This window comes from Pelecanus crispus, chromosome 7, assembly GCF_030463565.1.
Source record: "Pelecanus crispus isolate bPelCri1 chromosome 7, bPelCri1.pri, whole genome shotgun sequence".
Classification (NCBI taxonomy): domain Eukaryota; kingdom Metazoa; phylum Chordata; class Aves; order Pelecaniformes; family Pelecanidae; genus Pelecanus; species Pelecanus crispus.
Window position 1 is genome coordinate 18,283,493 of NC_134649.1, and position 25,025 is coordinate 18,308,517.

Genomic DNA, 25,025 nt, shown 5'->3' on the forward strand with positions numbered 1-25,025 from the left:
CGCCTCCATTCTACATTCTCAAAACAAACGTGCCTAGATGTCATATTCTATTCTATTACTGCTAGTAAGAGCCACTTCTCACATCTTAATTTCATCTAAATGTCCACATTTTTATGAATGTTTATGAGTCATCAGCGTTAATAACAACTTAGAGATAATGCAATTAAGTTGCTTGAAAAGGTGACCCCAGCAAAGCAGTGGCAGAGCTGAGATACTAAGCCTGAGAACAATCCCAGTCTAGCACTCTTTTAGACAGTGCCATTCTTTTCCAACCTAAACGATTCTATGATTTCTCCTTCACAGGCTTAATTGCTTTAAAATAATGAAAATGATTGCTTAACTCAAAAAATATGCAACCTGTGAGTTATGACTGTCTGAACCAAAGAACTCAATTCTTTTTTAACTGATATGACAGAAATTGTATTTAAAGCTGTTCCTATATAACAATGGTCAGAAACGTTTAGTACTGCCTATTACTACTACCTGTATCTCAACTGTCAAGTTAGAAACAAGACAACAAATTTTGCTTTTTCTGCTTTACTAGCTTGGTATTTTTTTCTGTAAAGGTTTTAGGTTGAAGTCCCCTGGTCTGCCACTTCAGACACAAGTATCTAATTCGCTACAAAACCAAACCTGGATGTACAATAGCAGTAAAGCAAGGTTATCTTCCTTTGCCACAAGAGGTAAGGGCATGGCATGCCCGCACTTTTCATAGGGGTGAAACAGGATGCAGCAGAGATGTACAGAACTCTTTTGCAACTGCTACTTCTGCAATCCTATTTTGAGAATGGCTCCAAGTGCTTTCATCTTTTGGTATTTCTGATGCAAGTGAAAATTAGAACCTAAATTCTGAAGTGATCACTCCTTTTTTAAATGGAATTGTAACAAAAGGTGGTTAAAGGCTAATATGGTATTAGATCTCGGAGTATCTTATGGCATAAAATTACTGAAATTATGCTTTCTGTTGCATAGATATTCTGAGAGAGTAGTGAAAGTGAGTTCTTCCTAGCCTTTTACTTAAGAATTGCTAAACTTTTCTGGCTGTGAAAAAAAATTTCTATAGAGAACTATACTTTCTTAGCTCTATTGCATTTATACAAAAATTCTAATTCATAATCTTTGCTAGGAATGAAAAAAGGAATAAAAAAAAGAAAAACTGAAAAATATACATCTGAATGTGTTCTTAAACAACAAAGGATCAAGCCACATGTTTGAGAGTACACATACCAACTACAGGTAAGAAGTAAGCCATAAGGGAAAAAGGACTGGGTATAAGGCAACCTTGTGCCAGGCCCACCAAGCTGGTAGATGTTCTCAGCAACTTGGCTTCAGTTTGAAAGAGGTCCAGAATGGTTCCACCTCATTGCCAAGTGTCTGGAGGCTTATGTGTGTCATTATGTGCCAACTTGCTGAACTAAAGGATTCAATCCAGGGTGAATGATCAGTTTGATATCCCATAAATTAATTTTGGCCATGAATGGCCATTGACTTCCAGACAACTGCAAATAATTAGGTACTAAAGCATTTGGGGAAGCATCGTTGAAAGAACACAGATGATTCTGTAACACATGAGACAAAGAGTGGATATTTTGGGACTGAGGAGGAGACATGAATTTGTGACATCAATTTGTGGAGACAGAAAAGAGATATGAATATGGACAAACAACTGGCTAATGTTTCCACAGACTACCTGTAGCTTCAATCAGAAAAGATTATTGACAACAAAAATTCATTCAAGAAATTAGATGTAATTTCAGAGATTCTCTAAATGACATACATTGTTTAAATAAATTTAATTCCATTTACTTACATCCTCTGATTCAAAGACATGGCATATCATTTTGTACTGTTTTTTTCCTTCCTGGGCACCAGGTGTTGTTTCAATACAGTCTTGAGAAGCTGATCTTGGCATGCGGCGTCGCGCCATTAAAACCACAATGTTACCAATATCGGCAATATATGAGATTGTGCGCAGCGCATGATCCATCATTGTTTCCTACATAAAGCAAAGAGAAATAAAGTCATTCTTCATGCCTGCTGTGTTATTCTACAAATGCTGTATCTTTCCTCTCCTTGATGGCCTATTACTTGAGAATGACAAAAGCTACAGACGCACTTTCTATAGGCCCAGATCTGACACTCCCTACGCAGTCAATGGGCCCGAACTCCAACTGAAGGCATAGTGGCTGTTCAAGAAAATGGCTTCAGTGGAAGTGCTGCTTGAGCAAATACAACATGGTTTCTACTGTAAAGCAATAATGAAGATCTATACCAATGCTTTATATACATTTTCATACTGTTGGAAAATGATGTTTCCCTTTTGTATTGGTTTTGCTGAATGTAGCAGATGCATTTCACAGTGACAGAACAAGTTTTAGGGAAGTAATACGTATATGAGAAAATGTTATAATTTCCCGAGTTCTTTTTTTAATCATGTCCTGTAATAGCAATAATATCTAAGGTAACATTTTCTCATATACATCAAAGAGCTACTTACTTTCTTTGTAAAGAGCTATGAAGTAGTGTTTCACCTTCTCTGTAGGCACAATTTTTAATACTTTTTTCTGGCTACCTACATATCTCAGATCACTTTGGAGGGAAATGGTCTAGTGTCTGGGCTCACAGTCAAAATCCTGTTCCAGTCAATGTCATTAGGCTGCCAATTTGGTTGTGCTGGGGAACTCAACTCAGAAGAGCTGTTGCCTGTGAGAATGATTTTAAGTGGAAACCTGTCTGGAAACCTGTCCAAGCTTCATCCTAATGAACATTTCTTACGTAAGAACACTGTGAAGAGTACTAAATATAAAAAGGTTTGAAACTTCCTGTCTCTATCTTAAATCCCTGAGCTCTGCAGCCTTTTAATTACTTTAGCCTTTTAAACTCTTATTTTACTTTCTGCTAGTAGCAGGGAAATCCCAACCTACTACTTCCAAGTGTTTTTCTCACAGGAACATATCATTATTCAGTGGCTTTGATTAATTATTGAGTTGCCTTGGACAAATGAAAACTGAGTGCATATTTGTAGTCAGAGAAGGATACGTTGTCACTAAACTTGTTTTATTTCAGATATTACTATTTTATCTTTTGTTTCCGTCTCCAGTTCATGCTTCTATCAATTGTTTCTTATATAAAAGAGCAATGAGGTCCCAGAAGGAAGAATCTTCAAGGACATTTTATACCAGTTTCTGTACACCACTAAGTATGAACTTGTAGTAAGTTTTACTGTTTTTGAACTCAGTATTAAGTATGAATAAATTAATGTGGCTCAACAGCTAGCAGTCTCATTTCCATTAAAAGGTTTCTATCTGTAAAATAATGTTATTTTAATAAAACAATGTATGTGACATTGCTACAGTGATATTTTCAAAGGATTTTGATATATTTAGGACTGCAAAGACAAACAGAATGATATACTTATTTACACTAACATTTTAGACAATTATTTGTATCTTCATACACGTTTTATTCAAGATACTGTATAAGCAACCTGATTTCTCCTTTAGGTTTTTTTTTTTTTTTTTAAATAAAAATAAATAAAAAGCCACAACTTCTCTAAGTTCCCAGAAAGGCATGTTGCTATGGAAGATGTTCCATAATGGTAAGAACCTTTTAGGTTTAAAATGAAAGTTTTAGGAATGCTCATGCAATCAAGTAATCCGATTGACTGTACGTCCTTTAAATGTCTTGAAAAAATCACTATTACTGAAGTCTGTGTATAATTATGGAGAAAGAGTAATTCCTGGGGAAAAAAGGTAATATCACTTATGTTAGTAATGCTTATCTGGCAGATATTTTGACAATTTAAACAAAATATTAGAAAAAGCCTCCTAGCTATAAGGACCCACAGAAGCCATAACAATACTTTAAGGCAGTGATGATTTGCATTTTTTCCTGAGGAGACATTCAAGGACTGTACGTTGCTCTTCACTATGTGACTGCTGTCCCTCCTCACACCCCCCCACTCCCATGTATCACCATCTGAGTTGAGGCACTTGCCCTCTCTACTTGGAGGAGTCAGCCTTTGCTCCTTCTCAAACAAAGCCAGACTCTACTTTGCCATCATGTGAGTAAAATGCCTGTGTCCTGTTACAATGGCCACACAATGTGTGCACTACTTGTGTGACAAAGAGGAGACTGCAGGAGGCTCATAAGAGGTAATTTCAGTATCAGGCTGCCAGGGTAATTAATTCAGCTCTCAGATGTGGCTGGTGTGCTGTACTGAATCCAATCTGTTGCCATTGGTTGAACATCGTTGTTTTAAGGCAAAATACAGTCCAAAGCCTATTATTATGGGACATTTCAAACCTGAGCTTTATAGGTTTCTTAAACTGGATGCTGCTTACTTTAAAACCATATGCTATGTACTTATTTTAATTAAGATAAAGCTTTCTATTGAAACAAAGACCAAGAAAGTGCCTCCAAACCATGCTTTGTTAGCTTGGTTTTCTATAATTTCTTTACATATTTTGCTGTTGTAGAGATGAACCGCTCTTTTCTTTAAGAAACAGAAAGAGCCCATCTGAAAATTCCTTCTTGCTGGGGTCATTGGTCAGTTTGGAGGGTTTTCCAGACTTTTATTTATTGCTCAAACTGGAAACAACATGAAGCATAATAGTTTTATTGACCAAACTAGCTGAGGATGTCTCCTTCCCCCCCCTCCCCACACGAACAGCTAAAACCATCCACCAAATTCTGCCCGAATTGGAATAAAAAAATACTTATCATTGAATCAATTTGTTTCACTTTACTTTGTGAACTCTATTAGTTTTAAGTCAGTAAAATGCTTTCTGGTGTCTAACATATCTTTGGTTCTTGGCCAAGACTGAGTTGTCTCTACTGCTTTTGGCATCTGCTTGGATATGTATGTGGATATTTGTAATGTGAAGAAAGAAAAACTGACCACAGGTTTCTTGTGGGTTTTGTTTTGCTTTGTATATTTTTAACTAAGAAGGCCTTTTGGTTTTGGTTTTGGTTTTTTGTTTTTTTTTATTATTTGCTAGTGGCTTTTGCTATGTATCAGAATATCCCACTGAGCAGCATGAGGTCAGTCTTCCTCTAGCTCAATCATATTAGATGACTGAGATGATACCCTCCTTGCTGTGTCTGTAGTGGCAGGGTTTCCCTTGATACCTGATTTTCAAAAAAAAAATCTATAATGTGGTATGAGATAATATACGATTTTCATCATTTGTATAAGCAGCATCCTCCTTTATAATAAACAGCTAGGTATTAGTTTACTATTAGTTGAACAAATCTCTAAGGCCTAAGAGAGAAAGCCTGTTCCTCAAGTTGACAAAAGTAATTGTTTTAAGAATTTCAGTACAATTTCACTTGACAGAGAGAGAAAAATAAAATAATCCTTGTTTCTTAGAACGACCTGTCTTACCGAAGAGAATCACCACCCATAAAATTATTGTAATGATTCTTCTCAGGCTTGAAATAAAATGTTCTGTGCTTATCCCTAAACTATGAAAAGTGATGATGGTTAAGAGATGGTTTGGGGGTGTCTCTAAGGGTTGCAGGGCCTCGGTAGGATTTATAGCACTTCTCAGTATGGAAAAATGTTTTATAATGGACATCTCTCAGCAGGATCTTGGGAGCTCTGCAGAGATAATTGCTTTTCTGCAGAGATAATTGCTTTTCAGCAGTCTGTACTAAGTATTCGGTAAGGGTGTAATCATACATGCAATGTGCACAAGAGTGAATGGACTGGGAAAATGAATGCATTGAATCTCACCTGCCAAGCAAGTCTGTCTGTCCTTACCATCACACAGAAGTTACTCAAAGGGGTTTTTGTATTTTCCCCTTGTAAGGGTGAAAGCAGTCATTCCCCCACTCCCTCCCACCTTTTTCCTGTCTAATGCAATTACAATTAAGGAATACGGCAAATAATATATAGTGACTGTAAACTTGTCTTTACTTGTGACTTACTCCTGACTTGACTTTTTCCTTTCTCACTCCATATTCCATTCCACTCTATTTTCCATTACTGTTACCTCATTTTCACCCTCTCTCCTCCTGTTATTTTCCCATGAATCCTTCCATCTCTGCCCATCTGCTTCTCTATTCTTTCCCTCATACCTTTTCCAGTCCCATCCATTCCCTCTTTGTTATTCTTATATTTGTCCTTAGAAATTCAGTCTCTCTCTTGGCTTTTTTCAAAACCCCTGTTCTATCTTCTCCTGTCCAGATTCCCCATTCTCAGAATCTCCCGTCCTTTCTAAGGAACTCTTTTAGAATCCTGTTTGTTGTCCCTTTTGAAACCCAAAGAACACCACCTGAAGAAGGAAAACCTAAGCATTTTCCAAGCTTTCAAGTAATGTAGTCCTGTGGGAGTGTGAATTAGATAGCCTAACAAGTCAGAAGATTTTATGGAACCAATCAGCTACCAGAGGCTCTGCACATACACACTTGTGACCTCTATATCTATCTTTTTCTCTTCTAGTTTTCCCAGTTACTTCACTCCCAGTTTCTCTTCACTGAATGAGCAAGAAGATGGGGGAGGCTGCTGTGATATTTCTGCTGTTTTCGTGCAACCGACTGCAAGCCCATAAAGCTGCAGCAGTCAGGGAAGAATTGCTCTCATATGAAGCAGGCATGCAGCCAAACCTAAGGTTGCTTCTACCGCATATACTAAACAGGTGGTCAACTTGGGCTAAATGTATTCAGTAACTAAATGCATAAGCAACTAAAAAGTGGCGGGGCGGGGGGTGTGTGTGCATTTCCTAGTGTTGCTGAGGACAACAGAATCACCAGAGCCGGCTCTGTTCCAATGGGGCAATGCACCTTACTGATGCTACTAATCATTTTGAACTCTGCTGCATGTCATTTTTTAACTGAGAATTTTACATTTTAAATCAGCTGCTACCTCATGTGAGCTATACAGATGGATTAAAACATGGATGGCACACTGCAGAAAGAGGTTTTTATATAATTGATAAAGCCATGAAAGAACAGATTGTCTCTGCCAGCTGCCACACCAGCTGAAATAGACCTATGGTAATTACACCAGTCAGGAAACTTCACTAGCACTGAAAAATACTATGAAGCCAAAAATGCAAAAGCAATGCAAAAAAGTCATGGAAGTAAGTCTCGTGCAGCTCTCTGAAAGACCCACTGTAAGAAAAAAAAAAAAAAAAAAAGCAAGCAAAAAACCCAGGACAAATGCCAGAGAGCTTGTAATTATAATAATTTCCAATATTGCTATTTTCATCTAGTTGAACAGCTCATACTAGACACCATTCCTCATGGTGCATTGCATTTTATATCACTAGAAATCTCGGGGGAATCAAGAGAACAAGATAACAGTTAGTTTGACAAAGTGTTTATGGTCTGCCTCAAAGGACTTTTTCCTTTTTTTATTTTTAAAAGGGTTGTTCAGCTGAAATGCTGAACTATTTAAAGAAGGGAAAGAGTGACTTCCCGTAAAACTAATCCTTACTCAACAAAGAGAACTTATCCATACATTCCAACTATGAACTGTAGCTGTTCATTTATCAATAACTGTAGTCACCTTTACACTGATAATTACTAGCATTCTATTTTCTGCTAATGCAAAAAGTAGTGTCATAAGCTTTGATAATATACTCTCTGAATGATGCATGTTTACCATGAGGGCAAAAAAAGGCTGAGCCATAACAAATACTGGTATTGGTTATCATGGATGAAATGCAGTATCAGGATGATTTATGGATGGCAGATCGTAAATACTGCTGCTCATGTTGGATGGGATATTCTACTCCTCATCCGGCTCTATCTCTTGGGAGTTCTAGTGGCATATTAAGGACATCTGCTTATGTTAAAAGAAAAATAATCCATTTCCTGGAGATACTATCATTACCCTCACATTAAAAGATAGTAACACTCTCTTAAATTTCAGGAAGAAGTAGGTGCCTCATAGTTTGCATTGTTAGAAAAAACAAATTATATAGTAATTGAAAACAAAACAAAATCCTAAATGTAGAGTGCTACATTTGTCTTTATTGAAATATCTCCTATAGTTTCAGCTCATTTCTTCAGTTAGCCATGATGTTTCTGAACTCTGATCTTATACACCAAGCTACAGGTTCAAGAACCATTTTCTCTTTCCATCTTCCAAGTTGTTTATGAAAATATTGAACAGTATGACACCAAAGAAACACGCTTGTGAGTCTCCCTCTGATCTTTATCTCTTTATATTGCCATCTATATGGCAATATATCAGAAATAAGTACACTCAAATTTTTTTAGCCTGCTTGTATCTCTTGTATCTAGATCATATAATCTAGAAAATATTATACGAGATAAAAGCCTTATTTAAGTCAATAGCGATGGGTGCTTCTTCTGTGCCAAGGACAAATATATTCCTCGTCACAAAAGAAAACGATTGATTTGACATGATTTACTTCTGACAAATCTGTGCTGACTCTTCCTCATCTCTACTCACAAACTGCCTACAAAGGGTTTGTTTGTTTTGGTCCCTTTCTGACAGTTCAACTTACCTATAACCCTTGGTCTGTTCTGCTACTAAGAAAAAAGACTAAATATTACCTTCATAAGTTCTAGAAGAGTATCACCGAAAGGATAGCATAAGCTTGCCCCAACCATTTTTCCAAATACTGCAAGATGAATTTTCTACTTTGGCTATACCTAGCATAACTAAGCACTTTCTAAATGGTTTGTTCTTTTATGTGACTTGAGGTCTTACCATTTTTCAACTGCTGTTAGCTGCATACAGTGGAGTTTTTTAGTGAAAACTAAAGCGAAAAATGTCACTAAAATTTCCTTTTTCAAAGCTCCTCACAAGAATGAAAATTTAAAGACTTTCTGTGTGATCAAAGTCTAAGAGATCTTGTGAGATTATTGTACTAAATATTGGGATTCATGTATAAATTATATGTATTTAATTTTAAATTCCTTAAAAAAACCCTCCTTCTTATGAAGATTGCCTCTTATTGAATATATATATATATATATATGTATTCCTAGAAGATGAGGCTGATTATTGCTGTGGTCTCCAGACAATTCTTTAATATGAATAATTAATAATTTATCTTAGGCAAAGATGATGGTAACTCAGATGTGATTTACGGAAAAATTGGAGGTTAAATGTTAAAAATGGTAAGATACAAATAGCTTAGTCAAAGCAGCAATGACTTCCCTGTTAGGACTGTAAATTTGGGTACTGAAACTGTTTCAGAGAAACAGGGTACATGCAGTCTGAAAGACTTTTGAATCTTTTCCCAAATCAAATTATAGATCTCAGTAACATGCAGACATTTTCCAATACACCAAATAAGCAAAACTGGTGTCGGTATTACTATATTGGCAAATGGCAAGTGTTACAACAATAGCAGATTGAACACTGCTCTTCCAGTATTCTCATAATAGTGAATTTATCCAAATTCAGTAGTTTCCCGCTAATAGTATAAGAATGCAGTCTAACTCAACATTATTCTTGAAGAGTTTTAATGATAACTTACCTGTGTGTCTGCGTTTAAAACTTTGATTCTCTGTGTGGAGATGAACAAATCCACTTCAGTCAAGGCCTGTGAATCTCCCTCTGAAGTCTAAAAGACAGATGCTTTGTTACAAGGGGAATTTTAATTTCCTCTTCAGAATGATGAATTCACTGATCACTTAAAGCATAATGTGATGTGAGGCAATGACACTGTTAAACGACTACAAAGACAGCTATTCAAAGGTGTTTCTAAATATGTGCAAAGAATGCTTTTATTGCATAGAAAGAGTGAGGCATACTCTGATTTTGTGGGTAAGAGTGAATTTTCGGAGCCCATGGGACTGACAGCTCAAGTACTAAAATTCTCTATTTATAGCCAGAACAGGAGAAAGAGTAGGGCTGTTTCTTCCCCACTGTCTCATTGATGCAGTTCAGTACTTGAGGCACCAGAATTGAGAAAGCAGGAGAACTGAGAAAGTGACTTACTCCCCATCAGCTGCTTAGCCCTTGCCATCTTCAGTGAGCGCACCAAAAAAAAGCGCAAGCTGGTGCACAGTACTGTGGTGGGTTTTAGAGATTTTTTTAGATTTTTAGTTTCGTTTTCTCTAGAAAATAAAGAACTGAGCACTGAACTACTATTTCTTTCATATCACAGAAAGCCATCAGCTGACTTTTAGACCTCAACTCCTGAGCACTGCTCACTAGGAAACCAGTTCCATATCCCATTAGAAAACATGGATATGTTTTCTATCTCCCCATCTCCCCACAGAGCAAGTGGGATTACAGTGTAATGCCACATGGCTGCCTAAGCATGAGTCCTGGCTCTGCCCACGTGAGAAAACAGGAGAGAAAGCGGCAAAGCAGCTGCTACCTCTCACTGAAGCATCATCCAAGAGCTTACCTAATACTCTGAATTCCAGCAGGAACCTACTTTTTCCTCCAGGATCCTTGTCCACAGTGCACTACTGCAACTGGTATTTAGCAGCCCCCCTCCCCCCATGTTAGCAGCCTGAGAATAAAATGGCCACACACTGTAGCACCCTGTGCTAAAAGCAGGCATCAGTCTCCAGGTGAGAGACTGGTTCTTTGATGAAACAGTGCAAGGAAGACTGATGTATTTGCTGCTCTTTTCTGTAGTTATAAAGGCTTAGCTAGGCTTATAATTCATTCAGATTAATTTTATTTTAATTAAGTCTCATCCAGCAAAATACAAAGCAAGCACATACTTTGGCAGAGATTACTTGCATTGCTTTCATCCAAGACCATCAAAAATAGCAAGACTAATTTTAGTGTCATTTTTGTCAGCTGTAATTAGTGAAGTGAAGTGTAGTTTTTAACTGAGTGAAATGTCTCCTGTATGAATTGTTCCAGCTACTACCTGGTAAATTTATTTTATTTGGTTTTAAATATTGACAATAATTTAATAAATATACAGTAAGTCACAGGCACAGGAAAAACATCTTACTGCTTTGGTTAGTAAAATAAAAATAACCATTACATTAAAGAAAAAAATCTCTGGGATAACACTGGCTGTACATCTGGACTAAACAAATCACAGGTATTCAACAGAAGAAGAGCAGCAGACAGGCACTCCAGCAAATGAACAATGAAGAAAATGAGTTCATTTTATTCCATCCAGTGTTCTACTACTTAACAAAGAAGAAACCAAAATGACAACTTTATGAGGACACATAATGGAAGACACAACACTCCATGGAGAACAACAAAAATGTAAGCAAACATTAGCATTCAAGAAAAACAGTTTACACACCGCTTTTTTCTTGATTTTAGCCGCCTTTTGCATCCTCTGAGGAGTAGCATAAAAAAAGAATGCAGACAGATGTACACACAAAGAAAGAGAAAAGACAGTGTGGGAAGTCAGGGAAACCTTTTGACTATGAATCCAGACTGTTAAAAATTAAAAATTTGGGGGCAGTGGGAGAAGGATGTGCAAGAGAGAAAGACTTGTTTATATCTTATGCAGTTCTCAAGCATAACTGGATTTAATGGCATTATGCATGTTTTTGATTGATTACAAAAATATTGGTACCAAGGAGTGTTGCCTGTTAACAGCTGCTCATAATATTTTTCCTGCTAAATATACAGCAGTCTAAAATGACAGTACATGCACTATTTTAAACTCAAGGTTTTCTATCCATATAAATCTACAAGTAATTGCTGAACAAAACGTAACGCAAGCTCTCTTCTATGACTATCTAAAGTAGTTAAGTATCCCTGACAGATTAGGATCGTTATTAATACATGAAACAGTTTTTAGGGAGTTAATTGCAGTAACAATTACTTACTGCTTGAGACATCACAATAACAAAAATAGAAATTCAAAGGTTTGGAAAGTTTAAATAACTGGACCTTTCTTGCCTTCTGTTTGTTTCTAAATGCCAAATCAATCATCACTCATGACAGTCTCTTACTAAATAAATTATTTTCCCAAACTGGTTTCCTTCAAAAACATGCAATTTTTACCAATTAAATATTTTATTGACTAACCACACAATTTTTCTATTAGCATTTAAATCTACCTCTTTCTAATCATGTGTTTATTTAGATTGGGTATTTATAGCAGATCCACAAAAAATTGTAAAAGAAAAATCTCCTACTTTGATTAATAACCAAAAAAGTAATTTTTTTACACAGCTGTATGAAGCAGTCTATGCTATGTTATTTACACAGAAATTGTTCACTATAAATAACACCAAATCCAAATACAATAGTAATGAATCTTGTCCGAAAAAAGTAATAATGCAATATATTGAGAGTAATCTTCACAATCTGTAGTAAGTTAAAAGAATTAATGACATAAGAGGAAAACCACAGTCAAACAAATATCCTGTGCTTTGCCATTGGAATATTTCCTAATTGCAATCTGCAATTGGTCTTTAATACTTGAATTCTTCATACAGCTTCCAAGCAATTTTGAATAGACTCAGGAATAATTCATATTTTGTTCCTCAGAGATGCTGTATGTATTTTCATAATAAGCACTGGAAACTAATGGTATTCACAGTACTAGATCTATACTCACATAAGTGCACTTCAGAATAGGTTTGAAGCTGCAAATCCTGTACTGTTTATAGAGATCAACTGTCAAAGGATGAGAGAGTATTCCACAAACAATAAGAATCCCCTACCTTAACACGGCTCACTGCCTCTTGGGCCTGCATCATTCTTATGTTTTTGGAAGGGTTACGCTCAGAGAGCAGCTGTGTAGAGCCCAGGTAATTTGCTGCAAAGATGATTCCATCAATGAGGTCTTCAGGTTCACAAGGTCCTGGAACTGACATGAGACATTTACAGTTACTGCCTTTCAAAAGAGGGTAGAGAGATGAGAAATTGAATAAAGGATATTGAGGCTTGAACAACCTTTTTAATACCTTTAATACCTAATATGAAACAGGTGAAGAAATCCAGTGCAAAATAAACGATGGTTTTCCCTATAATTATTTCCCCCCAAAAAATATTAACCAAACATACAGTATTTAAAACATTGCATAATGGTCTGACTGCGGAATTCTAGAGGAAAATAATTGGAAAATTTTTGCTGTGCTGCACTGATAAACACATTGGAATTATTTGTAGGTTTCAGCAATGCTGATAGGTTCCTTTTTCATAACTTCTTTACTGTTTATATGTATGACTGTTATGGTGAATGAGCTAAACTTCTGCTTGAACACAGATTTGTGTTTCCACATTTTTTTGAGATGTTTGTAGAAGTACACAGTCCCCAAACACTCTCTCTGGCAAAACCACTGATGAACAATGGGCACAAAGGTGTTCTTTGCTTCAGCAAAAGTCCACCATAAAACTTAACAGTTAAGAAAGTTTAGGAAACGAGAAGAGTAGGCATCTTGATGCTGTTTAGTCATGTGTAAGGCCTGAATTCCAAGGCTGATGATAGAAAATAGAGTTCCCAGGCTGCTACAGGTTGTATAAACTGAGAGCTGGAGAAACATGCTTCACTACAGGAGTTCAATAAAACCTTCACGGTCTAATCAATGGCATCTGCACAACATGTCATACAGCCTTTTCCTCTGAAAGCAGGGAATTCACAGAAGCCAGTTACGGAAAAGGAGCACATGGAAAGAGTATGAAAAATTTCACGTTCAAAAAGAGAGGAAAATAGTGGAACTTAAAAACATCTTGATATTTTTTAAATTTTAGCCTTCATTCAACAAAATGCCTTCGCATACATGTAGTATTAACTACATAGTGACTTCGGGGAGATTCTAACATTAACTTGTATTTTGCAAGTTGTTTCTTTCCAAGGATGAAGAAGAAGGGGGAAGGAGAATAAAGGACAGTATTTATATCATCCTGGGACTATGCTCATCCTCTTTATTCAGCTGTTAAGCTTTACATCTAGCTTGATTAGATCAACAGTAAAAAACAGTCATTCCAGAGTTTGGCTGAAATCTCTTGACAGTGAATATATTCTGTTCCTCAACAGTTTTATAAAAGAAATTTGCTTTGAGCTGTATCAACTTGCCAAGCTGCTAACACATTTTTTGGAAGTTCATGTGTGAGGAGAAAAATGACACTGAAGGGAGATGCTAATTTAAAAAAAAGCTTTCTTGTACAGTGGATTAGGTCAATTTGTTTATAATCAATTGAATGTGGAAGATTAGTATGTGGAGAAGGAAAAATATATGGCATGCTATGCTGATGAAATTTACTGAAATAGTGGTTTGCACATATATTTTTAGTGAGCTTTCCTATCCCTTGTTTTCCTGTTCTAATTTAGAAAAAGTGTTCCAACAGAAAATAAACTTGATTAAAAGAAGTGACTTTCTTCTTCAAGCAATGCTGCTGACACCTATACTTCTGTGCAGACCTCACATTCACCCGCTTGAAATGTCAACCCCCAGCAAAAAAACCCCATTCTTTGTTAATTCAGTAATCAAAGTATATAAACATACATATATTTGTACCAGTCCTGCACTCTTCAGAGACCTGCTATTAACTAACAATGCTCACACAAAATGGAGCTATTTGCTTTGCTAGCAAACACCATAGTTTCAAGCTTCTAAAGGATAATTATATACCTTAGGAGGACACATTTTGCTTCAGATCACATCCAAACACAAATACACATACAAATCCAGTAATGGTTTGGATCTTCATTATAACTCAGGATAGAATTTTGTGGAATTTAAAATGCTCAAAGTATTGGAAAAGAATAAAAAAAATCATGACAATCTCCACTGAAAGTGTGAAAACCCTCAATGCAGTCCTTGGGAAACTACCAATTTTAAAAGTCACTGAAACTCTTCAGGAAGGCCAAGTCTTTCAATACCTCAATTGCTGCTGTTTCTGCAGCACTAATTCACTGAATGCAATCAAAGAAAATGAAAATTCCCCAAGAACTCCATTTACTGTATCGCTGTTCCTCTTTGCTTACACCATTAAATTTTTCAGCACATGGATGATCTATTTAATATGGTACCTCTTCCGATAATGTTATTCATACGTCTTTTCAGGTCTAAAACTTAGTCTCATACATCTGTACTTCTTTCAGCATGCAACAAAATATTAATGTTGCATCATACTGACATCTTGTTTCAAGGGTAGCAAAGAGGGAAATTAATTAAAGACGTGAATTTAATGTTAAGTTAGCAAAACCTCATTAGATACCTGCATCAACACGCTCATTCAAAACTAAAGTGGCTCTAATTTTGTTTTCCTTCATTCACTTCAGGCTAAGTAAATCAGGCTAAATTGAATCTAGGTTGCTTTAACTCTGAAATACGCTTACCCACATAATGTTTAAATCAGTTTATCTAACCTAATTTACTAGTTAATTTAGATTAATTTTCTTGAAGTATTTTGTGTGTCTGAAGACAAATAAAATTGCAATTCTTGGTACAAATTCATTACTACATCAAGCAAAGATCAAAATTCTAAGACTCTGCGGGATTTGTCAACAAAAAGAGTTATGCTGATTATTTATAACATATCAGTCCCTTAATCTACTTCCTTTCCATCCCAAAAGCTCTGGCTGAACTCAGGAAAGCTTCTTGTCTCTTCAATTAGTTTCAAGAATGTAGAATTTGGCCCACTTGTGGTTATATTGGTGCTTTGTACATCTTTGAGCAAGACATTTTTGTCTTGATTTTGAAGTCATTCATAGGCTACATCAAAGGCACTTTCCTTTCAAAGACATGTTTAGAGATCTATTTTTACATATACAGTGCTAGCATCTCCAAGCATGAAATAGTAATCTCCACCATATCTTAGGGGTCTGTGAGATTAAGGAGTGTTAAAAAGGAAACAACAAATTCTTCTCATGTCTTGGCTGTTTGCTGACAGCAATGGTGTTTTTAACTAATTTGTCTGAAAAACTTCTTGAACATGGAAATAACCTAGAGTTTTAAGCAATTTGATTATCCTAATTTTATTTATTTGGCTTCTTTAAAGAATGGGTGTTTTTTGGTTGGATATGGTTTCATCATGTCTTCATAGCATTAGAAAGTGATTTTTTTTCAGAATCATTATATTAGCAACAAATTCTGCAACATCATGTATAAAACAACAGCATGTAGAAAATGCTTATACCAATAGCTAATACAGACACCCCTCATCCCCCCCCCCCAAAAAAGGTATATTGGGCAGAAACATTTCCAACATACATTTCCCATCATGAAGGCAATGTAAGCAAGTGTCAGGTAAAATAAGACATCTGTTGGAAGGATAAAATGGTATTGAAAATTGCCAGGGTCATATTGGGCTACCTGAGTGTTTTCTTCCCTTCTCTCTGACTGCTTTAAATAATATAAAAATGCAGACTTGGCTGAGGTCCCAGCTCATCAGAACATTTAAGCATGCCCTTGACTGTAAGCATGTGTAAGGCTTACTGATGAGGAAGGGAAGAAGAAAGACATAGATCTGAAACTTGAACATTAGCTCAGTGTGAAGAAAGATTGGAATTTTATTTTGAGTATTGGTGCTTAAACATTAGGTAACTGTTTCTGAGAAATCTAACTGTAAATTTAAATCTTATCAATGCAATATAGATTACTTGGTTTTCTGTTGATCTATTAATGCAACAAGTATAAACATATTTCTAGACTAAGTAGGCTAGGTCTAAACATTTTTAAATTAACTTATCTTTTGTATTCATAAAATAAGAAAAAGAATACTCATTCAATAATTCAGTATAACTGAATTTAATAATCTGTTAGAAACAGAGGGGTGAATTTTCTAGTCTGTTTTAAAGTTCTACTCATGCTGGCCTCCCTTTATAGTTGTCCACTATACAATCAATACATGCCTATTACAAATTATCAGCTTGCCTTCTTGTCTCAGCCACCTTTGGGGAATGCATTTAATTTACCTCTATTTAGGGCCTGTTAGCCAGTACATGCCAAGTGTTATGTATAATTTCCTTCAGATGTCAATCTGTGAAAAAGGGGCAATCTTTGAACTTCCCATTTGCTCTAGCTCTTCAAGGAAATGACTAAAACCAGAAGCTGCTAGTCAAGCTGATGAGATCAGTGAATAGAAGAAAAATGTGTTGAACATTCTAATACTATTCTAAATCACAGTAAGTTTTCCCTGAGTTGAGAATGGCATTACAAATCAAGATTTTAACACTCATTTATGGTTTCCATTGTGGGGAAAAGTGTGTTCATGGCAGATCTAAGGAGTGAGATCCTTAGAAGTTTCCTACTGTCTTTTCTCATTTTACAGTTTAGACATTTCCTTTGCAGGAAAAGCTGTATGCATTTTCCCCATACAAAGTTCTTCAGCTGTCTGTGAATCAGAGAATAATGTTCTTCAGTATAATCCCATTTTATCTCTGTCCACCTTCTTGTGTTAATAAACTGACTTATTTTTCTCTAAACAGAAAATACATAATAGCAGTGCAAAGGAGATTGAAGAAAGACATGAAAGCATGGTTCTTCTAAACAGAGAATTGGATTACCAATTTTTTGTCAGATCACGAGAACCTTCCATTTGTGCTGACAACTGAGATTCCCAGAGTGCAGTAACAGGCATCATGTCAAAGTGGTACAGGGGCTGCTCTGAACAGTTAAATGATTCCTTCTTCTGCATAAGACCATGAAGAACAGGGTGCTCTTATACCTTCACAAATTTCCACCCTGCTGGGGCCCACTGTTACCGCTTTTTTTACCCCCTTCCAGATTTGTAGCTGTCTCCACCTTAATCCTTCTGAGACCTCTGTCTGTTCCTCCTTTTTATCACCACCAGGCTCCGATTGCCACAGGGTGGGATGAAAATGTTAAATACTTCAATACTTAAACTTTTCAGCTGTATTCTCTTGGGTTTGACTGGTTTTTAGAACTGTGATTTTTAAAATATGTTAAAGCATGTGCTTCCATTTTGTCCTACTTAACTATGGATGATGTAAAACTTACCATCAACAAAACTGGGAAATGAAGACACTTTCTTTGTCTGTTGAGAAACAAAAATGGTACAGCTGTAAGAAAATCATTTTCACAAACCGAAGTGAATTCATATTATATTTAAACAGCTGACCATTGTTTTTGAAGAATCAAATTTCTCTGTATAACTTCTGCATAGCCACTATTTAGCACAGTGAAACACATTACATCATAGTAATTAACCCAACCTAACTGTTATATAGTGCTGTTTCTCAAAGCACTTTAAGCAGATCCCACCACACAAAAAAATAAGGGGGTGTAGGGGGAAAGGACATGAAAATGACCTAGGAAGTCAGCTGTCAAATGAGCAATACAAAGCAGCAATTCCCAGTCCAGTAGTTTGTCCACTAGATGACACTGCCTATTAATGGTATCCCAAATTTCCAATTAAGAACACTTAACAATATTTTACGAAGTAAGATTCTGGGTCAGTGAATAAAAAGAACTGTCCCTGATTGCACAGTATGTAGCATTACACTTAATCTCAGCAGGGGCCACAACAGTGCTGTTTTTACGCTACTGTCTCTGTTCTCAATAAACAGATACAGTCCTTCCATTTGTTTGTCTTTTGCCAGCCTCCTCAGGCATTCCTGTTTCCAGGAAAGAGTCTGATTTCTCCATTATGAGAAGAGGCTTTAGAAATGTGCCTCTTCATTAATGTAACAGGCTACAGGCTAAATATATGTTTTTGAGATAACAGACTTCTGCTTTTAAGTCTGAATTTCATTTCATTGTGTCTAGCCTCAAGCATACCTCATTCTGCATTCTTAGATGTCGTCTTTGCTCCAGTCTTCAGTGACCAGAGCAGGTCCGCCTATCACTGCATCTTTTTCACAGCTGAGCCAGGACACATCTTACCACAGAGGCCACTCAAAAAGATATGAATCATTTGAGCCCTCAGCACTGAATGATGTGCTTGATATTAGGGATTTTTTAAAAGAGAATTATTCCTGTGGGAATTAAGCAGTCCTTTGGTTTCAAAGACTGACTTGGGGGGCGGGGGGGGGGTTATGACTAAAGAAAAAAAGCAAAGCCAATTTCTTTTTCATGCTACTTTTGCTCTCCAATAATCCAAAAAGAGGATTTCTGAAGTGTTTTCCCTTTTCTGCATGTCATCAGAAAATGTTAGGCTTGAGTACATGCTGTGGACAGTTACATAAAATGAATGTGGCAGCAACAGATTCACGCGTATAGTTCAAAGACTTTTTGGAATATGCAGATGTGGTATTTATTGTCAGTTCAGGAAAAGAAACAGAGCCTAAGTATGTGAGTGTGAGAGTGAGAAGCTGACAATTCAGTGCCTGCTTTCCCTCATGGAAGCCTGACCGGAGGAAGATAGGCAGCAGAATGGCCTAACGGCCCAAGGTACCTACCTCGGGTGTATTATTATTGTCAACTGGTCCATTGAGGTCTGAACGCTGTTGCTTCCTTGGCTGCTCTAAACCATTACATGTCTGTAAGAAAAAAGAGAAAGGATTTCAAATCCTTTTGTCTTCTGAAAAGCTTCAAAACAAAGTAGACATTTCAGTGGAAGTCCTTGGTGCAAAGATAGTCAGAAAATTTTCACCAGATTAAATTACATTCAGAAATTTTTAATACAAATTCATAAAACATTCATATATGAAACTGTATTTAGCATGTTCTCCATTATTTTATGACAGTCATTGGTCATGAAGCTGCTCTGTGTATTTATTTATGTGTAGTTATATGTAGTTACTTTTGTGCAATCAATATTCATTACTGATACTGAAATGTCATGATATAATAGTTAGAATTTCCTATTGTAATTTAGGAAATATGAGATTCATATAAAAATGTTGAGCTGTTTAATTATAATAAAATATCTACTTTGATGTAAATAATAAGACATTTCAATTATCATTAAGTTACACTACTGATTTAAATTTAAACTAAATTGTTTTATTTCAATGTAAATTTTTCACATGAAATTAAGCCAAATGCTGACATGTTCAGATTGTTCAGAAACCACAGTCAGAATTTTTAAATGTGTTTATGCTCAGGACTGGACAAAATCAAAATAGTTGTAACAGCCACCTCTGACCTGAAAAACAAAATCCTAGTAGTGAATATAGGATTGTCTGTTCATGGGAGATACCTCATGGCATCTCCCTCCTTTTGGGCCACGCAAATCTACAGGATGCTGGCAGGACAGCTTCAGGCTTCTGAAGAAATGTAAAAAGGAAAATAAAAAACCTTACACAAGGAAAACACTAAGTCTTTTAAACCACAGAACACTCTTTTTCTTCTAAGTTCCAATATTCTCAGGGGCAGACTTTCGTCTCCAGACCTGACACAAGCCACAGAACACCAGCACCTGGCACAGGGAGCACCCATGTCCCATGCATACCAAGAAAGTGAAGTTTTCACGACTCAGAGTTTCAGTGTTAGAAATCTGCAAAACCAAGGTGATTTCTGAAACAAATTTTTATAGTTTAGGATATTTCAGTTTCCTTTTTTCTCAGTTTCCCCATTACGTATAAAACACAGTGTATAAATGCCACTGTCATTGTAAGGCTTCACAAATAATAACTTGTGTCAACAATTGTGCAAATGGAAAACACTGAGCCAGTATTATTTCAAAGGGTCAGCTGGAATGTTACATGTGAACATAACTCCTTGTCTCCTGATTTTCAAATGCAATATGTAGCTGTATGAGTCTGCATGTTCATCTCCAGATAAATTATTCCCTATGAATAATATTTAGTCAGCTGAGTGAAATGTGCTAATGAAGCAGGCACATTAGAGCTATTAGCTCAGTAATGCTAATTCTCAGGTAAGACAACGCATACAAAGCAAAAATTCACCCAAGTAGTAAGCAGGATTTTAGGAAACAAAAGACTATCTGACACAATACACACAGACCACCAAGACTTGGGGACCCACTGACTAGTGAGTGCCCTGTCCACATGGCTGCAGTAGCTAAGCAGCTTACTGTATTTCTGCTTATAAATGCTATTCCGTTTGAGACAAGACAAATCTAATTATATTGCATGGCTAAGCTAATATGGAGCTATATGTGTTGACGTGCAGTGAAATATATTAACAAGGTAAACAAATATCTAGAGGGCTTTAATAAAACAAGCATAATAATCATACATTACTCCCTAAAATAGTAAGATTAGATCAAGTATGTTTTAAGCAGGGAAAATGACATGGCCAATGCAGATACATTAAACTGTAAACAGTGACAGCAAATAATTAACTCCAATATGTATAGCAGAATGTTAATACTTTTAAAGCTTTGTTAGTTCTGATTACCACACACTTGACTGAACCGAAAATGCACCTGCATATAAAGGAATAATTGCTTGACTGGTTTAGTAAGCATACCCTGGGTGCTGTAAACATTAATGAAACAGGTCTCTGTCACAAATCTTACATGTTGATGGACTTAACGCAGCCTTGGGGATCATAATACTAATCATGCTCTTTGGTAATAGTTGCATATATAATTCCATATAGTCTTAATATAAAATATGACTAAACACTTGGATTACATTTCATTTTTCATTTATACATAGCTGTAATTTACTGGAGTTCCTGTTTTCAGGATTTTAGGAATATAAACAAGCCTTGCTTCTTTAGTGTTTCCTAGTCACATATGTAGTATATATGTGTCACATATGTAATATATATGTTATTATTGTGTATTGGCTAGGTTCCAAAGAGAAGTCTGTGCAGAATACATGACAAGTTGGGATCAATCACATCACCTCTACAAGGAATGTAACAAATGCTTTTTACTTACTATTTGGTGTCTGTACATGAGGGCAGTTTTTTTTTCCCAGTGTTTCACCTATGTGTTTAGGAGCCCCAGTCTAATTAGACAGAATCTCAGGTACAAAGAATTCTTCCATTTCTTTTACGCACATCTGTGCACACAGTATGTTCCACCTCTGGCTGATCTATTAACACTTTGTTCTTTAAAAGTGCTGTGATGGGGAGGGGAGGGTGTCACTGTGAGCACTTCCTCCAAACAAAGCTGACTGTAATATCACATTCTTGAGATTTTCTCAGCTTTGGAGTGTAGCACACCCTATGTCCCTTCATCAGCAGCAAGAAATATCAAGCAGTCAGTAAGGGGAGCTGTGCCTGTCTGAGACTTTCTGTGCCCAACATTTGCCTGCAAATGTGTGAGCTGTTACAATGATCCTTTACAAAATAAGGGTTGAGATGCTTCATGCTAAAGAAATATTTGCTAACATGGTATCCCAGAAGGAAAGGGCAGAAAGAAGTACAAGGCAAAGGGCTTCCCTTTCCAGAAGACTTACAGTGTCAAAGGAGAGAACTATGCAGACTAGGCATGGCTGTATCTCCCATACACAGTTACAAACCATGTAGTCTCTTACGTATGGAAGGAGATGCTTCTAGATCAAGGATGAAGGGACTGTTTTGGAGCTTCTTTATGGAATCATTTTTAGAAAACATAAATTCTGTTACTGAGTGTGGGCTGGAAGTTGGTTCATGCTCCCAGGTGATCTGACCAATGTCAAATAAATTATCATACTCGATACGTGCTTTCGTCATGTTTCTCATGGAGTTTCCAATTTATATTGTTGTTTTAAGTGTTACAATAGCTAGAAAAATCATGAGGGAAACACTTATAAGGTATTATAAATAATTTAAACTGTGACCTGCAGTTTAGAATAGGACTTAAAGCTAAACCAGAAATCTGGAATTGACTGCACACTAACACAGAGGTATAGCTATGTTAAAAGTTTCTTATCCCAGGATAAGATTGTGATAAAAGAACAGATTCTGCAAAGGAAAGATATAAAAATATTAAAATAGTAAAGGTGTAGTGTTATTAATACTTTTGCCTCTGAGCAAGTACTGAGGCAGTGTCCAGCATCATGTGAAGGAACGTGAGGTAGCAGAAAATGCCATCTTTAGGCTGAGGAAAACCAGACTCTACTTATTTGAGGTCACTGAAGCATCTATGTGCATCTTTCAGAAATAAGCCTGCAGCTCTATGCATGCCCTGTCTAGCCCTGTCGTGATGGCTAATTGCCAGGCCTGGGGCCACCTGGGCCTCCCTCCTCCCACCAATCTTGCAGGGCCCATCTCAGCCAACCAGGCCCCCTCTCAGCCAACCAGGCCCCCTTTATAGCCACCCCTTCCTGAAGTTGCCCTCTTAGCTGGAGGTGAGGGCTGGTAATGATTGAGTTCTGCTGTTTCTTAACACTACTGGTTGTTTACTCCAATTTAGCTTTTTAGCCAAAAGCTCATCTCAGCAATATGGACCTCTTCAAAGTTGCCACTTGTGATCCTGAATGCTGCTGTGGTGCTTAGTGCTGATGAAGCACTCTCCTGCTGGAGAACATTCTGCTGGAAACCAGCAGGTTAGTCTCTTTCTTCATTTATTCAGAGGAATAATTTGGCTGAGAGAGGAATGAAAGATTATTTTTTTCAGAACTGTTAAACCCTCTTTGTAAAGAGTTAGTAAGCAAGCACTGAGTGCAGCTCAAAGGCATGTTAAGGCTTTATTACTATGTTTAAATATTTGAATAATGAGGCTTATGATCTGTACCCGCCAATCTCTTTACTAGCAATACTGTTCAAATATCACTAAATAATACATTCAGAAACCAAGGTACTGGCTTATGTATTTTGAAACTCATCCTGAAGACCACTAAGCTTCTTGAAAAAGAGATGTTTTGTGGTAGGTTCCAGTTGAAAAAGATTCCTTGTGGTAGGCTCCAAGAAGAAAAAAATAAAACAAACTTCTTTTAAAAGATATGTTTTCTAGTAGGTTCACTAGATTATTAAGTTACCTGCTGCACAAGTAAACCAACAGTTCTAACTGACTTTTCATCCAGGTTTGTTGTTTCTCTCTAGAACAAAGGTAAAGCAGATGGGTATTGTTATGTTTGTCACTTAAGGACAAAATTTCAGTTTCTAGTTTCAACTTCTGTGATCTTCTGTTGGATTCTGAAGACAGTTTATCGTTGGGCCATGTGTTCTGATATTTAAACACATCTAAAACATCTTTTTGAATCAACAGATGGTAACCTAGTAACAAGTCTATTATGGTAGCACTATTCCTATTAAACTACATAACTGAAATAACTTCTCTCATAGATGCTGGTGATGTGTAGTGGGAATGGCTTAATGTACACTTTCTGAGCTGCTGCATTAGTTATTGTAACATCAGTAACATGCTATTGTCAGTAGGACCAATTTTACCCAGCAAGATACACTTACAAAGACAGAATCTGAATGAGGCAGTTCTTGACTAGCTGAAGGATTTCTGATTTTGATCACAGAAAAAAAAAGCCAGACTTCACACTCTGTTCTCTCACAAAGACTCCATTACTTATGTGCTAATTTAGAGGTGGTGCTAGCACATGTCAGAAGTGAGGAGGAAAATACTTGTAGAAAGGAGTAGTTCTAAGTAAGCAAGTCAAATTAGAGTATAGAACTGACATTATAAAAAGAGGAGTCAAAGTAAGTTTGGAGACCTAAGCATTCCACAAAAGAATTTCAATACTCTATGTAATTTCAGTAAACATTAAAACAATCACCAACTGATTTTTATCATCTTAAAGACCTAAGAGTTTTTTTGTCCTTGCATATTTAAAATTGAGAACCAGCCATGATAAGAGTTTCAGAGAAATAGCTCTGATGAATGGTGCATTCATTATTAAAAAGTAGACTTCCCTCTAAGGTCCTCCTTCTTAATGGTGGTAAAGGCAAATCCCTGCTTCTTCAAAAGGATGTAGGTGAAGGTAGGGTGTTGGTGCTGTTAAAACCTTTATCTTTTATTGTTGGTAAATAGATCTGTTTGAATAGGGTAGGAGAGAATAAGCACACCCAGGAGTCTGCAGTCTGAAATCTAAGTAGATGAGACCTGAAGAACAAAGGGCTGACTAGACTGTCAATGCTCAAGTGTTGAGTCCCATAGTCATCTTCAGTCCTGACTCATCAGAAGTAGCTCTCAAACCATACCAATGCCAGTATTTCATGAAAGCATGACTCTAGTTGGGATGAAAAGAGTAAACTCTACCACATATCCGGTTCCAGAGAGGAGCAATTATTTAATTATGAGTCCCATTAGTGCAAAAGACATCTTCCATCAGTATTATTTCAGCTGCTGTCCAATGTTTTGCTAGCTCTTCTTAACTGCTTCTACCATTCTTTAATTA

The 25,025-nt window shown here is 36.6% G+C and overlaps 1 protein-coding gene across 2 annotated transcripts in view; it reads right to left on the minus strand.

Moving 5' to 3' along the window:
- Positions 1–25,025, minus strand: part of APBA2 (amyloid beta precursor protein binding family A member 2) — a 43,566-nt gene that overhangs the window by 13,082 nt on the left and 5,459 nt on the right. Inside the window, exons 2-7 of one of the 2 annotated variants that reach the window (XM_009492153.2) lie at positions 19,233–19,313; positions 17,833–17,869; positions 12,589–12,734; positions 11,211–11,246; positions 9,462–9,548; positions 1,811–1,996 (exon numbers count right to left, since the gene is read on the minus strand). In XM_009492153.2, coding sequence (XP_009490428.1) covers positions 1,811–1,996; positions 9,462–9,548; positions 11,211–11,246; positions 12,589–12,734; positions 17,833–17,869; positions 19,233–19,313 — 573 coding nt within the window. The remainder of the gene's footprint in view (positions 1–1,810; positions 1,997–9,461; positions 9,549–11,210; positions 11,247–12,588; positions 12,735–17,832; positions 17,870–19,232; positions 19,314–25,025) is intronic. The other variant, XM_009492154.2, reaches the window with a different exon arrangement.